At 52.4% G+C, this 17,941-nt stretch overlaps 2 protein-coding genes across 2 annotated transcripts in view; one reads left to right on the forward strand and one right to left on the reverse strand.

Annotated features, from left to right (window-relative positions):
• The window catches only part of TNFRSF13B (TNF receptor superfamily member 13B), a 63,149-nt gene extending 60,157 nt beyond the window's left edge, over positions 1-2,992 (forward strand). The window contains exons 4-5 of the mRNA XM_081161955.1: positions 1,765-1,950; positions 2,448-2,992. Of these exons, the coding sequence (XP_081018081.1) occupies positions 1,765-1,950; positions 2,448-2,683 (422 nt within the window). The 3' untranslated portion in view covers positions 2,684-2,992. The remainder of the gene's footprint in view (positions 1-1,764; positions 1,951-2,447) is intronic.
• Positions 2,993-12,013: 9,021 nt separating this feature from the next.
• USP22 (ubiquitin specific peptidase 22) overlaps positions 12,014-17,941 on the reverse strand; it is a 54,074-nt gene continuing 48,146 nt past the window's right edge. Inside the window, exons 11-13 of the mRNA XM_081116151.1 lie at positions 17,410-17,472; positions 16,602-16,751; positions 12,014-15,815 (exon numbers count right to left, since the gene is read on the reverse strand). Coding sequence (XP_080972277.1) covers positions 15,773-15,815; positions 16,602-16,751; positions 17,410-17,472 — 256 coding nt within the window. The 3' untranslated portion in view covers positions 12,014-15,772. The remainder of the gene's footprint in view (positions 15,816-16,601; positions 16,752-17,409; positions 17,473-17,941) is intronic.

The following is a 17,941-nucleotide window of genomic DNA, read 5'->3' on the forward strand; positions in this document are numbered from 1 at the left end:
TCCCCTGGATCCTCTCACCTCTCAGTGCCTCATTCTCCAGACCTGTGCACCAGCGTGCAGCAGGCCCCACGGGGGGCCTTTGCTTCCCCTCCCCCATGGCCTCTCTGAGCTCTGGGCACTACAGGCCTGGGGGTGGTGACATCAGCCCACCTAGAGCTCCCTCTGTAGGCATCAAGGTAACACCTGCCGACTCTGTCACTTTATAAAATTCCTGATTCTGAGGAGCTTGCATAAGGAGAAAGGCCAGTGCTCCCTGCGCTGCCTCTGTGTGGCCAGCCGGAGCACTGGCCCTGAGCCCTTCAGACCTGCTCCCCGTTGCAGCTCTGTGATTGGAAACAGTGCAGCTTTGAGCTTGGTTTTGTCACGTGCAAAACAGAGTATGAAATGGGGCAGCTGCTGTGGAAAACAGTCTGGCAGTTCCTCAAAAAGTTAAACATGGTGTTAACTTATGGCTCAGCAATCCCATGCCTAGGTGTACACCCAAGGAAGGTGAAGACACCTCCACATGCAAACCTGCACACAAATGTCCACAGCAGCATAGTCATAACAGCAAATAGGAGAAACAGCCCAAGTGCCCGTTGGTGAATGAATGGACAAACAAAACGTGGCACGGCCGTAAAATGAAGCATTAGCCAGCCATAGAAAGGAATAAAGTCCTGACCGTACTGCCTGGAAGAGCCCTGAAAGCATGCAAAGTGAAGGGAGCCAGACACAAGGTCACCTATGGTCTGATACCTTTCAGGTGAAGCGTCCGAATAGGCAAATCCACAGGGCCGAGAATAGAGCGTCACTGCCAGGGTCTGGGGAGGGGGTAGTGACTGCTGGTGGGTACCCGGGGCATGGAAATGTCCTCAAATCAGGTCACAACCTCATGAATGCACTAAAAGCCACTGCAATGTACACTTTTAAATGGTGAACTGACCCATAAGAATTATATCTCAGTTTTTTAACAGGGGTAATCAGTCCTCCTTCCCAGGAACAGGAAGATGGGGAGAGAGGCTGCAGGGAGGTGCCTGCACACAGGCTTAGCATGGCCCACAGATGAGTGTCTTACACACTCATCACGCTGACCAGGTCCCGGGAGAAGCTCGGAATCGGGAGAAATTTCAAGGGGGGGCTTTGGCCCTGGGCTGAGTACTCCTCTGGCATCCAAACCAGAGGCTCAAGGCCCTGAGAGGTAGCGTGACCGGGGCCCATTTCCCAAGGTCCTCCTGGCTTATACTTGCTGCCCCAGACTCATTAGCAACTGCACCCAGCTCACCCTCTAAGTGTGTGCTCCCCAAGAAGGCTTCTCCTTGAGAGAGGCCCCGATCAGCACAGACAGAGACAGCTTCCCTAGACTATTGTCCATTCGTCTGTCCAGTCATTCATCCGCCCACCTCTGGCTCTGTCCTATTCTACACAGTCACGGCAAGCAGACAGTACAGGGGCCAGCTAGAGAGGTGTCCTGCTCTGAGGGCCTGGAAGAAGCTGCTACCAACGCAGGGTAGAGGGTTGGTGTCCTCCAGGGTGCGGACAGCATGCCAGCCAGGCCTCGGGGTGAGGAAGGGAACCAGCTACTTCAGGAGCCAGAGGAGCCCCAAGGTGGGAGCAGCTGGGGTTCTGCCCTCCAAGAGGGTATGGGGTGGCCACATGGCCCGCTGGGCCCTACTGAGGGGAAAGACAGACTAGGGCAAGGGGCTTCTGGTCTAAAAAGGGGACACTTCAGAGAAGGGTCCTGGGCAGTGACCCTCCTGAACTCACAGGACCCCCGCTCTCTTGCAGCGCCCCCAGGGCTGAAGCTGAGTGCAGATCAGCGGGCCCTGGTCTACAGCACGCTGGGGCTCTGCCTTGGCACCATCATCTGCTGCCTCCTGCTGGCCGTGGTCTGCTGCCTCAAGAGGAGGGGAGACCAGTCCTCTTGCCAAGACACCCCAGGCCTATGTCAGACCCAGGCCACATCTTCCAAGGGTGAGCATGAAAGGGGTTTTCATCCTCCCACTGCATGTGGGACAAGTTGCCAGCCACCCCTCTGCCCTGTTGCTGGCACTGCCCCTGCCTCTAAATGGAGAGCGTTTGGCCAGATCTCCTGGGAGAGGTCGGAGGCAAATCCCTGCAGTCTTTTCGCTGTGCTGTTGAAACCCGGCTCCAAGACCAGGCAAGAAGAGACGGCATCAAGGAAGGTCAGGGTGGGTGAGGGCCATCAGGCTGGAGGGTTTCCCAGGATGCAGGGAAACCAGCAGGAGGAGGTCTTCCTGGGAGTTTGGGGAGTGGGCAGTGTCAGCAAGGTAGGAAAGCCTGCCCCTGCACAGGCTCCCTCAGCAGAAGGGGGCACTGCGGGTACAGGGCCGTCACCTTCTGTGGAAGGCGTTTCCTTCTCTCCACAATCCAGAGGGCTATCCCCTGAAGGCAGGTCAGAGGAGGAGGGGTTGGGGCCAAGGCCAATGCCCTCTTCTCTTCCCACACAGGTCACAGGATGGACGCCGGGCCACAGGATCCGGTGGAGACCTGCAGCTTCTGCTTCCCCAAGTGCAGGCCACCCACCCAGGAGAGCGTGGGTGCCCCTGGGTCCCCCGGCCCCATGCATGCTGGGAGGTGTGGGCACCTGGGCCCTACCATGGCCAGAGGGCCCTGCGGGGGGTCCCCAGACAGCAGCCTGCAGGCTGTGTGCTCACCCACCCAAGAGGGGGGCCCGGCTGGGTAAAACTGGTGGGGGTAGGGAGTGAGAGGCAGAGGGGGTGCCGGGTGGGAGGGGAAGGGGTATGGATGGAGGTAGAGAGAGAGTAGGTGAGGGAGAGATGGGGAAAGAGAGAGGGAGGGCACAGGGAAGAGAGAGCTGGGGGAGAGAAGAGCAGGGGGGAGAGGTGCCAGGGTAGTGCACCTTCACTGCCCTATCCCAGGGCTCCACTGTAGGTCACCACCCTCTAAACACATCTGCAATAAAGTGTCTGTGTTTGCTGGGCCCAGTCTCCAAGAGCCTTCCGTAGAAATAAAACCTCCCAGGGCTGCCGGCTCCTTTGTGTCACTCATTTGGGTCTCGTCTTCCCCTGTGGTGATTCTGAGCAGCCCCACCTCTCAAGCTGCCTCCCTTGGCTCGAGCCCACCACGACCCAGTCGCAGCCCTCTGGTTTCCCAGGACCTGCACATTGACTGTCCACCAGGCTCCGGCAAGGAGTGTGTGCCTCTGGCCGACACTAGGAGAACTAGGTTGGGCTCACATTTGTTTCCAAAACCATTCCCTACCTGCCTCCTCAGGAAGGACAGGAAGCACGCTATGCATGTGGGGGCAGGAAGGGGCAGGCAGGCTGAGCTCAGGAGTCTCATTTGCACCCACCTTGGGCCATATCTAGCCATCAACTGCGCTATTAGTTGCTTAATGTTTTTCCTTCCCTGAATCTTTTCTTCTAGACCTGCTTCAATCTCATGCTAAATTTCATGAACTCTGACTGATAACATTAAGCAATTCACAGTTTTAGATGTTACCTATATTTTATATTTGTATTTTTATTAGCACTGAAGCCTGTATTTTAATAGCATTGAAACTTTAAAATGCACAACTCTTCTTAAAAGCATTTTCTCAGTAAGATAAATACCTGATTATGTAAATTAAAATTATTCATCCCACCTGGCCAGCATGGCTCAGCGGCTGAGCATCGACCTAGAATCCAGGAGATCTCGGTTCGTTTCCCAGTCGGGGCACATGCCCGGGTTTCGGGCTCGATCCCCAGCAGGGGGCGTGCAGGAGGCAGTCGATCAATGACTCTCATCATTGATGTTTTCCTCTCTCTCTCTTTCTCTCTCTGAAATTAATAAAAATATATTTAAAAAAAATAATAATAAAATGAAAGAATTCATCCTGTGCCACCCAAAATTACCTTGCCCACCACATGCACCAAAGGCCCACACAGCACACAGTGGAGGTGCAGACAGGAAGACGGTGCTGTGTGGGCTCACCCCGTGGCTGATGGGCTGTCCTCGCTCCCCGGGCTGCCACAGCCACGCACCACACGCCACACCAGGGAGTCAGACAGCAGCATCCTTCTGTCTCACAGTAACTGAGGTGAATACCTGAAATCAAGGTGCCGACAGGGCTGGCTCCCTCCGAGGAACCTGAGGGAAGGACCTGTTCCAGGCCTCCCCCCCTCACCTGTGTCTGCTCCCAGTGGGTCTGTGTCCGACGTATTTCTTTTTATAAGGACACCAGTCATATTAGATTATGCCCACCCTAATTACCTCATTTTAACCTGATCACCTCTGTAAAGACTGTCTCCAAATAAGGCCACATTCTGAGGTTCTGGAGTTAGGACTCCAACAAGTGGATTTGGGGGGACACAGTTCAGCCCATAGCATAGGCCCTCCCAGAGTCCACCTCTGCTTCATCTCTGTCTACATGCATAGGATTTTTCTGAGAACTTTACATATATTAACTTAATTTTTCTGTAAAATAATTCTATTACACAGAGGGAGCACTATTAGTGTCCCCATTTATAGCTAAGGAAACTGAGGCTCCGAGTTTCAGTAGCTAACCCAAAGACACCCAGCACCAGGATTCACACCCGAGCAGCCTGACCCACATTCGTCTCTTAGTAGCTAGCCTATGTCGCAGGAAGGTTACAATTACAGTTTGGTCCTGGCTGGTATGGCTCAGTGGATGGAGCGTTGGCCTGTGCACCGCAGGGTCCAAGGTCATGTACCTCAGTTGCAGGTTCGATCCCGGCCTGTTGGGGTGCATGCAGGAGGCAACCCATCGATGTCTCTCTCTCACATCAATGTTTCTCTCATTGTCTGTCTTTCTCGTGCTCTCTAAAAAGCTATGGAGGGCGGAGGCCAGCGCAGGGCTATTGCTCAGCAGGCCGGCTTGGCTTCGGGCTCCGGGCCTCCCAGCCGGGGACTCTGCGCCTGTGCTCACCGGCGCGGCCGTGGTCCCGGCTGCCTGGCGTCTGGGCGACCCGTGGGCAGCAACGAGAGCCGCGGTGACAGATTTCAGCGAGGAGCAGCGGAGCGAGCTGGGGGCTCTGGAGTCCCTCTACCCCGACCCCTTTACAGGCAGATGTCTCTCGGCTGCCCCTGCACAGCTCCGTCCTGCTCACGTTCTCTCACCTGCAGTACAGCTGTGCGGTGGGGCGGTCAGGGGATGAGCGAAGAGGGGTTTGAGTCGTTCGCTGGCCTGCCCCACACTGATCCAGTCCTTCTAACAGCACGTCTTCCAAAATATAAACAGACTCTCCTGACGAGACCGTCGCCTTCAGTGGTGCTGCACTGACGAGGTCCTGCTGAGCATTGCTGGGCAGAGGTCCTCCCAGCTTCGCCATCACCGTGACATCTGAGGCTGGAGAAAATGACGGAACTGTCCAGACGACCCTCAAGTTTACATACAGTGAGAAACCCCCAGGGGAGGCCCCTTATGAACCATTCTCACAGGAAATCTAGAAGATAATGGTGTCTCAAGCATTTTAGACACAAATTATTAGCATTATAGACAGAAGAAAACCTTGGTATGGTGATGATCTTCAGTGACAGCTGTGCACGAAAAATTAAATGAAATAGTGGATCAAATAAAAACCCAAAAAGAAGAAAAGAAACAAAAAGAAAAGGCAGCCCCAGAAGCCCCAAAGCAACCATTTCCCGGCACTCCCGAACCGCGGCTCCGGGCCCCCAGCAGGGGGCGCTCTCAAGCCTCAGTTCCCAGTTGAGGGTTTCTTACGCTGGAAAGCCAGATTTGATGCAGAACTCTTGGGAATGAAAAAGAAACAGATGAAAGAACAAGCAGGAAAAACTAAATTCTGTGGGAAACGGCTCTGAAACACATCATAACCGTGACCCATCCGCTCTCCAGCTCTTGGAGGTGCCGGGGACAATGCGGGGAGGGCGAGCGTCTGCTGCGCGCTGGAGCGTGAGCGGGACCCGCGGCCACGCTGCCGAGGGCGCCTCCACCGGCCGGCGGGCGCCCAGCTGCGGGGCGCGGCTGCCCCAGCCTGGAGGGGGCTGCTCTTCCTTTCTTTTTTCTAAGAAAAAATAATCTTCAGAATATTCTTCTGAAAGCTTTCATCAAGGAACTTAATAAACTGACCTTAAAATTTCGAACGTATTAAAAAAAAAAAAAAAAAAAAAGCAATGGGAAAAGTGTCTTCAGGTGAAAATTATATTAAAAAAAAATGTACAGCCCAGCCAGGCGCGGCTCAGTGGCTGAGCATCGACCTAGGATTCAGGAGATTCCGGTGGGGTTCCCGGTCCGGGCACCCGGTCCGGTTTCGGGCTCGATCCCCAGCACGGAGCATGAAGGAGGCAGCCGATCAATGACTCTCTCATCATTGATGTTTCTAGCTCTCTCTGTCCCTCGCCCTTCCTCTCTCTGAAATCAATAAAGATATATTTTTTTAAAAAATTACAGTTTAAGTTATCAGAGACGCTGGAACTTCCATCTTATCACCCAGTGAAAAGCCTCTGCAAGGGCAGAGCCCACAGGAGCCCGCGGGCATGGAGAGCAGACGCGCTGTGTGCAGAGGACAGGGGGCATTTCCCCATCGGCTCCCGTGACAGCCAGGCTGTGATGTAAGTCAGAGGTCCGGAGGCCGCACACTGTCCCTGGCAAGCTTTGGAACTGGTTTAGAATCAGTGGTAAGTCACAGTGCAGGCCGGACTCTACGCAGATGGGGGTGAGCTCACCCAGCTCCCTCTGAGCCCCAGCTTTCTTCGGGGCAGGCGTGGTTTCTTACACCTGGAATGTTCCACCTCTGACAGCTCATGCTGGCCTCTTACCTCAGTCGGGTCTCTGCTCACAGGTGGCCTGAGCGGAGAGCCTCCTCGGACCACCCCGTGTGAGAAGCCCGTCACAGCTGCCACACGCTCGCTCCTTGCCTCTCTACAGAGCGCTGACCAGCATCCAGAACAGTGCCTGCAGGATACGACACCAAGTAGCTCACGAATGAATGAGCTCAGGGGTTTGATCAGATCATTTCTATCTTTTCTAGTTTTAACATTCTACAAAATGCAATTGATTTACATTTCCTCTTTCTCTCCAGGCTACTAGCACTTAAAACCATTTATGGCTGATTGGTATCACCAATATCAGAAGGAGAAGCAGAGGAAAAACCTTTAGATTCATCAATGTCAGGGCTGGGAAGGGCTTTCTAGACCATGCATGTTAACCCCTCCTCTTCCCTCTTAGACGAGGGGCCAGGGGGCCGCAGAGGGGAATCGGCAGCCCCAAGACCACCATCAGTAAGCATGGAGCCCCAACCAGAACACTCACCTTGTCTCCTAGAAAGAGCTTTCCCGACCCACCCAGGTCCAATGACCAAGGCCGAATGAGGGTCACGCAGAGCTCTAAAGTCGGCATTAGTCCTCCTGTTACATGAATACTCTCCAACTTAAATAAGCTCCAACACTGAAACTGTAAGATTCCAGGTGGACAAACCTCTTCCCCTGTAAAGCATGCCTCTCTTATTGGCAAGTCATGTGAGCAGAGCTGGGGACCCAGGAAAACTAGAAGGAACCAGTGTCCTGCCTGTGCAGGTGGTCCAGGCTGGTGCCGCAGGTTTGCTGTGGATTGAACTGGCATCCTGCCTGCTGCAGAGTCAGAGATGTGCGCCCTTGGGCCCCCCAGGCCTGAAGCACTCAATGCTGCTCTGGAGGAGGGCTGCTCACAGACAAGTCCTTCTCTAGGAACCACCCTCTGTCAGCAGGGCCACCTCACTCATGCTCACGCTCCCCGAGGACCAGCTGCATCTACAACAGAGCCACATGGCCTAACTAGGGCCAGCCCGGTGCCACCAGAGCCTTCTGCAGGGTTGGTCAAGGCCTTTGCTAGGACCACACTGCACCCCAACTTCTCCTACACTCAGTCTTGCTCCCCACTCACTCCCATTTCCCAGAAAACCACCTGCATGCTGGTCTAGGTCTCAGTTTTCTAAGAAACCCAACTACCATCTCATTCAGCTCCTCACCAGAGGCTCAGATCCTGGATCCTCAGTCCTCTTGCCCGTCACTGACTAGATGGGCTCCTCTCACGTTGAGATGGCTCTCCTGGGAGAATGCTCTTTCAGTTTGAGATTCTACCACCTTGAAACTTCTTCCAATTGCTTCTACTTCTCAGAGGCACCTAGAACCAAGCTCTATTCTTCCATGAGCCTTAACTGTAGGAAATGATTCCAAAATAACCTGAGATGTAGTGTCTGCTCCTCCATCATTCCTGATGTAGCTGAGCTTAGTCTGCTTGCGATCTTGTGCCGGTGCTCTCAGTGTCCCTAAGTACAGTCTTCCATCTCCTCTCCTGCGCTCCAGCCACAATAGCCTTCAGCCTTTACCAGAACCCCAGCTACCCCAGGGCATCTGCTTTGAACCACCTGCTAAATGTCACTTCCTCAGCAAGGCTCCCAACTGCTCTCACATCGCCAAAGCACTGCCCACATTTCTGACTGTGGCCACCATAGCAATGCCATTTCCCTCCTGCAAGTGCCCTAGGGACGGGGCCAGCCCCTCTGTGCCACTGTAGTTCACTGGGATGCTCTTTGGTTATGGAGTCACAGGCTAAGTAGGACAGTCACTTATTCAATTAATATTGTGGACCAGGCCTATGTTAAGTGCTGTAGAGATTAGTTCTGGCTCCTCCCCCTTTCCCTTTTTAGGTATCATTCTTTTATTGATGCAGCCCAAGACAATAGTTTTTTACAAAACTTTATTTATTGCTCACCTAACGAGTCTGCCCAGAGTCCCTGTAGGCTCTCTTCCACGCTGTCCTGTATTTGGGGGGGATGGAGCTGCCCTCCCTGAGCAGTGCCAGTTATGGCAGAGGGAAGAGACACGCACACACCGCTCTCCAAGGTTCTGCCCAGAAATTACACATGTAACTTAGTTTTAAAAATTGAAGCATATTGGATCTATTCTGTGGTATTTCTCCAGCCCGAGTGAGCAGTGGCATACTCTACAACTGGCAGGATCCCCACATTCGCATTGTGGGGATCCCTACCCACTGGATGAGGCTACTATGGTTGGAAGAATGTGTGCAAGTCTCTGGAACATCACCTCCCTGAAAAGCTAGAAGCAGCCCTACATTCCTGGAGGGGCGGGATTTCAAAGATCAATGCCCCCGTCAGACTTAAAAGCAGCAGTGATAATACCCATCACATTCCCAGTTAACTCGCTTGTTTGGTCCAAGCACAAGCCTGATGGACCTTAGAAAATGTCTGTAGACACTGACATACTGAGGAGACATTGCAGGCTGTTCCAGACCACTGCTGTAAAGCAAATGTCGCAATAAAGTCAGTTGAAATCTTTTTTGCTAGTGGAGGCTCTTGCCTGCAATTTGTAAAAAAAAAAAAAAAAAAAGGCAACATCAGTGAAGCACGTGAGGCGAAGCTGTGCCTGTACCGTAACCCTGGTCGGTGCGCTGGGCCGAAGCTGCTCCTGCAGCTTCCGTCACAGATGCTGTCTTCACGGAGCCAACCGCCTTGCCCCGGCTCTAAGCGTGCACCCAGTGCCCTGGCTACCGCCTTGCTCTCTCTGCCCACCTGTAAGGACCCCCAAAGCACTTTGCTTTCCCTGGCAGGGCCAACAGTTTACCGTCATGGCATAGCCTTTAGCCTTAGAGCTAAATTAATTAACTCTGCTGTAATAAAATCTAGAGAAATATTGACCATCTTGATATTTCATAAAATATTACTCTGGCTCACAATAATGACATTTTGCTGACTGGAGCTGATAAGCAAGAAGTAGCATATTCTATAGATGCTTTAATAAGTGAACTAAAGCGTGAGAAATAAACTCCCCAAAACTCAGGGGTTCCCAAACTGAATGAAGTTTCTGGGGGGTTCAGTGGTTCGAAGCATATCAAGATATCCTCTCAAAGTGGAAGCTGCTACACCTGCACCACCTGCGACGACGCAGAGACAACGCTCCGCAGGACCTGCTGGGGTTCGGGGCGCCCACGCAGTGTGTTCATTCGACCCACCTGCCCAGGCAGAGCGCGGCTCCGTGTCAGCGAGACCCAAGACACCCAGTTCAGGCTGTCCACGCTGCACCACCACTCGAACCTCACGGTTCCGAGAGACCCACTGGTACTCAGAGGACCCAGGGCAAACAAGGAGGCCTTACGGAGACTCTAGCAAGGGCTGGAGGGAACAGCAGACCTCCAGGGCTTCAGGCCAGAGCAGACCTGTACCCTCTTCTGCGACATTTATTCCTTTTAGAAACAGCTTCTTTGCTGTTCTTGGACTTAGCAGAGACTGAACACCTAACCATAGGACAGCAGTTGGCCACGCAGCCTGAGCAGCCCATAAGAGAATCTGGGCGTTGTCCAACTTGCTTAGCCTTGAGGTTGGGTGGAAATAGCATGTAAGAGACCGAGTCTGGGCATGTCCAGAAGTTAGTGTAACTGCACGAGCAGGTGGCTCACTCTGTCAACAGCCCCCCGCTGCATGGCCTCCTTAGTATTCCTCTGACCAGATGACTGAGGAGAACCCCGCAGGACAGTGAAGGAAACCCCGTAAGCAGAACCTGGGGCTGGACACCTGGTTACCAGCTTTGTCTCGAAAGATAGGACCGAAAGTACTGATCTACACGGATTTATGGGATATTGCTAATAGCTTGGATGGATGGTCAAGGACTTGGGATAGGATTTAAAGATGAGTGACAAGACCTGGATGGGGACAGATCACCCAAAAGGGGCAGACTGTGAGGGTATCCAGCCAATCGCACCCATGAGAATTCAGAGGATGCTCTTCATGCCCCGGGGCACAAAGCAGCATGCCTGTGCACGCAGGAGCTTCCTTCCCCAGACACCACGCTTGCCTGGCATGAAGTGAGTGGCCATCCAGAGGTGGAGGCTGGAACAGGGTCAATGGAGGAGGCAGCAATTTCTCTTCACTAGAATATTCTAGATATGAATTTGCCTACCCTGCTTGTCAGCACCTCCATCTCGTTTCAACATTCCATGCAGCACTGCTTCTGATCAGGGAAACCAATTCACAGCAAAGGAAACGCAGCCCTGGGCTCAGTCTATGCGCTGCTGTGAGTACACTGCCCACCACAGAGAAGCAGCCGAGCTCACGGAAGCCCGCTGTGGTGAGCATTATGGCTCTGAGGCTTTTCTCTTCTGGGATGACTTGTATGCTTTTAACCAGAGACCATTATATGGTGCTGACTCCCCCACAGCCAAAACATACTGGTCCAAGGGGTGGGAGCGGGACTGGCACTTTTCAGCATTATGTTAATAATCTAATCACAAATTTTTCTTATTCCTGTCCTGGAAGACTTGGGCTCTGCTGGTTTGAAGGTCTTGGCCCCCGAAAGTGGAGCTCCCCTGGGGGAGACAACCCTGGTTCTATTTAACTTGAAGAGACTGCTGCACAATGGGGACAGGAGGCCTAAGGCTGAACCCCAAGAGATTCTCTAGCACCTCTTGGTATTTCTGTGTAAGGGAACTAAAAGAACTTGCAAGTAAGGCATTCGAAAAAGGAGACTTTGGAAACAAAGGTTCGGGTCTCTCAGGCAGGGACAGTGTGGGCAGTGGGCGAGGTGAAGGACTCACAGGTCCACGACAGCCCGGGGACAGCTGCAGAACCAAGGGCGGCACCAACTGCGCCGGTCTCCTCTGCTTCTCCACTTACACATGCTCCTTTCTGACCACTTGGGGAGCTGCCTGTAAATGTATATTCCTACACCACATCCTGGTGTAGTCATCACACTCTGGCAAGGAGTCCATATTTTAAGGCCTCAGGTGACTTTTATGCAGATCAGTCGGAAGGCTGGTGGTGGTCCTGAATCCAGGATACGTCACCCTCCTGCCCACAAGAGGAGAGGGTTGAAGCAACAGCGGGCCACACATAGACAACGGGGAAACGCACGCTGCGCAGACTTTCCGACATCCAGAGCAGTCTTGTGGTCGGCGCAAACCAAGGCTGCAGCTCTGGCCACTGACCTCAGCAGGTCCTACACTGGCAGGCCTGCCTGCCCTGGTGGTTGTCCACACCCTGGGCACTCCCCTCCTCTGCCCCTCTCTTTGGCTGCTGGTGTGAGGAAGGGGAGAGCCAGCCAATTTTCAGAATAAAACGTAGCTTTATTATGACATAGGAAAGACTACAAGCCATTGGGGAGGGAAGAGCCACAGCTCCTCAGAACAATAGGTAAAAGCATGTCATCATCCTGGCAGTTACATCACAACACGATCATAGGAATCTTTTTCTTACAATTTCTGTTTTGATTATAACAGTCACTTCAATGATCAAAAACAACCAACCCCCGCCCCCCCAAAAAAAATACCCAACCCCAGCAATTTTACACAATGAAAGCATACACTCTAAGCCAAACCACAGAAGCTTGGGTATGCTGGGTGCAGGGGCTGCTGCAAGGAGAGTCCTAGGACATTCTAGCACCTGACAGGAGAGGGTGACAAGGGCTGGAGGAAGGTCTGGCCACTCAATCCCCAGGCTGCTCACTCGGCTCTGGCCCTGCGAGCACTATCCCACACTCTACACAGCTCGGAACTCACTCCACACATCTGAAGAGGGAAAGGCCCTGTTTCAATGTGGAGCAAGGGAGTGGCAGCCAATATTTCCGAAATTCAGGTTATTTTAAACACACTGATGGGAGTGAGGGGGGTCACCTAATGATTCCTTAGTGGTCAAATACACTCAGTAACAACAGGAACAGCTACACAAGGGTAGTTGTTAGGAAACGACCATTTTCCTGAATTTAATAGCTAGATTGGGCCCGGCCGGGCGTGGCTCAGCGGTTGAGTGTCAACATAGGATCCAGGCGATCAGGGTTCGATTCCCGGTCAGGGCACATGCCCGGGTTGTGGGCTTGATCAATGACTCATTGATGTTTCTATCTCTCTCTCCCTCTCCTTTCCTCTGTCTGAAATCAATAAAGATATATTAAAAAGAAAAAAAAAAAAAAAAAAAAGCTAGATTGGGAGCTTTTAAAAAAGAAAATTTCCAGAACCATCATGTAATATTTTGTTCCTAACAAGGTAAATTCAAATAAGCAGGTCGACCACAGGATCTCGGCGGGGGGCAAGCACCAGGGCAGCAGCCCCTTCCCCCAGTTGTCCTCCCAGTGGCAGCAGATTTCTCAGCAGCAGAGAGGCAAGCGCTTAGAACACCAATGCCAAAGTGAAGAAAGAGAACTCTCTTAATGCGAATATGAAAGTTTAAAATGATGTCCTCACTGTCTTTCCCAAGTCCTTGAGTTCTCAGAGCAGCTGAGCCTCTGAATACCAACAAAGACAGGAAGAGGTGCAGGGGAGCAGCACAGGCGCCCAAACCACAGGTAATCTTCCAGAAACTCCAAGGTCAACACAGCTGCTTCGTCCCCACTCTGCATTTATAACACTCCAATGAAGCGATGACACAGACTGTAAACGCAGGAAGCCTTCACAGCTCAGAAGCCCTCACGCCAACCTCAGCCAGCTCTCCTTTCCATTAGATTTGCGCATTATTAAACCACCACACCGCTCCCCAAAAGAAACTTCCTAGCAGTCTCTCTCTCACACTCTCACACACACACACACACACACACACACACACCTTGAACACGTGGCCGTTTCTAAAAATCTGCACCCATCTATACTTCTCTGAAAACACTTGCTATTTTTAAAACATGCTTTAAAAACCGTGTTCCATAAACGCAGAAACATAACTGAGAACTGGCTGAGCAAATGGCTCAAAAACCAGGCCCCTACGCTCACTGCAGCATCGTTTCCAGTAGCCAAGATCTGGAAGCAGCCCAAGTGCCCTTTAGTTGGTGAGCAGGTAAAACAGCTGTGGCCATGCACACCACGGAATACAACGCAGTCATTAAAAGGAAGGAACTCTCATCCTTTGCGGCAGCAGGGAGGGACCTGGAGAACATCATGCGAAGTGAAATAAGCCAGTCAGAGAAAGACACGTACCACAGGATCTCACTCATATGTGGAATCTAATCAACAAACAAGCATAGAGACAGACTCATGGACAGAAAGCAGGCTGGCTGCTGTGGGGGGGGTGGAGGGATTGAGAAACAGAGAGAACAAAACTCATGGACAACAGTGTGGGGACTGCGGGGGAGCGTGAGTGAGTAGAGCTGGAGGAGGGCACAGGGGGATGAAAGGTAATGGAAAAGATAAAATAAAGAAAAAGAAAACCTCTCACTAGGAATTTTGCCATATATGATGATTCTGCAGGATTGCTGCTTTGCATATTCTAGCACTTTACTCAACTGAAGTGACTAGTCCCCTAACTTAACCAGCTAATGAGCTAGATCTGGTCCACTGCCTGCTTCTGTATGACTGTCAGCTAAGAATAGTTAACACATTTTAAACAGTGAAAAAATTTTTATGATGTAAAAATTACATGAAATTCAAACTTGTGTCCATAAAGTTTTACTGGAACAAAGCTAGGCTCATTTGTTTACATATTACCTGTGGCAAGAGGCTCACAAAGCCTAAGATGTTTACCAGCCGGCTCTTTATGAAAGGTTTGCTGCCCTGAAATAGAGGACTGTCCTCTTCTCGGAGAGTGAGCACACCACGGCCCAGATGCAGACGGCTCGCACGACAAGACAGCTTGCTTCACAAACGACACTGCGGGAACTCTTCCTCTCCTACATCTCCGGGTCCAGTATCTCAGAAATGGACCAAAATATCTAAGTTGGGATTTGGACAGATAGATGCATGCAACATACCTCACAAGGACAAGGCATTCCTCTACCAGCTCTTTCCACAGGTCAATCACAAAGTCACTTCTTCCACAATTTAAACTACACTGAAGGGAAAGCAGAGGCCCTCAGCGATGCAATGCCGTCCGTCTCCACTGGAGACCACTCCAGCTTCCTCTCAACACACCCGCCACCAGACACATCAGTGACAGGGACAGCCAACAGGACAGGCAGCCGAGAAAACGTGAAGGAAAACAATGACTCCACTGAAAAACGCTTCATTTGCTCCAGAGTCCCCGGATGGGGCCGCTGTACCTGCAGCTGACTCGCACCTGCAGCTTCACCCAGGACACAGGTGCTTCCGAAGGATGGGGCGGGCGCAGCAACAAACAGCACCCAAAGCAAGCTTCCCTCTCAGGAACGAAAAAACTATCTAAATTTCAGGGTAAACTTGACTCATTCACATTACTAAGATTACACTTACGAAATTCACCACCCTGGAAGGCGGCGGGGGGTGGCAGGGGTGGGGGAGGAGATAAGAAAATGTTGTTCCTGGAACACGGAGGGAGGGGCGAGCCCAGGCTGGCGCCTCCACATGCGTCTGCCATGTCACCCGCACAGGTGTACTGACAATCCCAGGCAGTGTCTTCCACTCCGCAGGCTCTGCTGGCAGAATCTGAGTTTGCCACTACACAGACTTCACACTAAAACTCACACTGACACTTGCAGAGTCCTGACCTGCACGATACCTTTGTCTTTTCTACTGCTTCACTGAGCCATGATTTTAAAATAGGCTGGCGCCTTTTAAAACTCTGTGCCGTCACGTGGTAGAACTGAAGCACCAGGGTGAGACTGCTTGGTGCTGCGGGGACACCACCCCAGTCACCCACACAGTCTGAGGAGCAGGACATACACTAGTGACACACCCACTCTGCCCCTCCCTTTAGTTTCTTGTGCTGTGCAGTTCCTGGAACCTCTCCCACAGTGCTGTCCACTCGATCCCCACAACCCTGAGCCCAGGCTGTGGAGGCAGAGGGTTCGATGCTTGTGTCACAGGGGATTTGGGGTGGATGGCGGTGTCGTGATGCTGGGTGGCTGGAGTCATTTTGTGGGGCTTGCAATTCATGGCCTTCTCTTTTCTGACCAGCGGATGATAAGGCTACTCATACTCCAGGAACTGTTTGTGGTAGAACAGCAGGTATCTGAAGAGCAAAGACAGAAGTAGCTTAGTTCTAGTTCACAAGAGGTCTAGGCAAGACCGACCCTCCCCAGCCGGACCTGCCCTGGGGCCTCAGCACAATCAGCAGTCTGATTTCTTGGTTGGATGGTTTTTTGGTTCTTAGTCCGCAAGGAGGTAGGTCCTTGGCTAGGTAGTGACAGTGCCCCCACCTAATGCCCAAGCCCCCTAAGTCCATCTGCCCGCCCGCCCATCCAGCAGGCAGCCATGTGCCCTGTCAGTCCTGCCCCCACAGCCCCAAACCTGGCCTCTCCTGTCCCTGACGCCAGGGCCTGTGTCAGTGCTACCTGTGGTGAAACTCCTGCAGTGGGTGCAGCCTACACCCCTCGCTCTGGCCTCCTCACTGCAACAAGGCTGCCTCTCCAACACAAATTCTTCCATGCAGACTCTCCCAGGGGGCTTCCCCACAGCTTGGAAAAATACGGACGCACCTCGCAGTCACAGGAGCTCACCCCTGGGGCTAGGGGTCTAATGATGGTCTCGAGGCCAAGGCCTGAGCGAAGCTGAAGGTGGACAAGGATGTGCCAGGAGGAACGAAACGGGGGGAGAGCTGTGAAAAACGTGCCCGAGCTCCTGCCGCAACTGATCAGAGCATTAATGCTCAGGGATATCGCCCCCTACCCAGTGGCCAGCAACCCAGCGAGGCTGGCATTCGTCCAGAACAAGCACCAAAAGTGAGCATCCTTGAATGGCACTAAAAACAGCCGTGCTTGGGTTCAGGTGTACACGCAGAGACATGCCCCCGACGTACCCCTCGCTGTCCAGCACGTCCTCGATGCTGGCCTTCGTGATGATGGCGTCGTCACACTTGAACCACTGGTCCTTGTGCTGCCGGATGAAGCTGGTGTAGTGACCGCTCTCCAGGGTCCCCTGGTGGTTGACGACTGCAAATAAGGAGTACCTGGATTGTGAGGAAAGGAGAGGAGAGGCACGGCAGTTACCTCGACTTCACCATCATTAGATGTCCTTCAGTACCGACAACTGGAAGCCTGCACAGGGAGGGGTAGCTCACCAACCCCAAGGAGCAACAGCCAAGGAATCAGAGCTGGCGGGTGCGCAGAGGTGCCTGCGTGGCCCCCCTCGGCTCAAGCGTCTTCAGTGGAGCTATGCCCAGTGCAAGTGGTGAGAGTAACTGGTGCTAGGTGATACTGTAACCACTCTCCTCTCATTCTCCTGCCACACTGTGGTGAAAGGACGGCAGAGAAAAGAGCAGAGGCCTCGCTGCAATGCCGGTGAAGGAGGAGAACACGGGGCTCAGAGTTCAGACACTGAGCTTGCCCTCTGGGCCCGCAATGGCCAGGAGAAAAGGGGTCAGGCTCTATGGCAGGAGGGAGCTGTATGATCAAGGTGTGAAGAGCCCTCTTCTGATAGAGGCTGAAGTATTTTCATAACAGATCAACGGACAACACGGCAGGAAGAAGGCTAGTGCCCCAGGAAAGGAGCTTGGCTGTCACTGCTCATAAATGCAGCGTCTCCCTGGGAAACGCCACAAGCTCTGCCCAAGGACCAGGCTCCAGCCCCGCCTGAGACATCCAAGGCCCACCCAGGGCACCACTTACTTGTTGTCATTACTGAGACTATCTGATGGCTGCTGGTACTGTCCATTCATCCTGCTCTCTTTGCTGCAACAAACAACAGCAAAACTCAGCACCATTTAAACTGATTAACTAAAACAGTACTTTTCAGCCTTTATTATCTCATGGCACATAAGCCTGCATGTGCACACGCACGCACACACATTCTGCCGATCTAACAAAAAAATAGGTATAATTTTGATTCACTCACACTGCAGGGCTACTGCTGTTGTCACTTTTTTATTCGACAACCTAAGGGAAACCAGGTTAGTGCTCTGACTAGTCAGATACTGCGTGTTTTAAAAATGCTTGAGGCACACGGGTTGAAAATAACTGAACTAAAGAGACTTTAGTTGATAATACTAGACACTGTGCTGGATCCTTTATAAAAATGTTTTTATTGATTTCAGAGAGAGGAAGGGAGAAGGAGAGAGAGAGAAACATCAATGATGAAAGAGTCATTGATCGGCTGCCTCCTGCACGCCCCCTATTGGGGGTTGAGCCCAAATCCAGGCAT

The sequence above is a fragment of the Miniopterus schreibersii genome, assembly GCF_964146895.1.
Source record: "Miniopterus schreibersii genome assembly, chromosome: 16".
Lineage (NCBI taxonomy): Eukaryota > Metazoa > Chordata > Mammalia > Chiroptera > Miniopteridae > Miniopterus > Miniopterus schreibersii.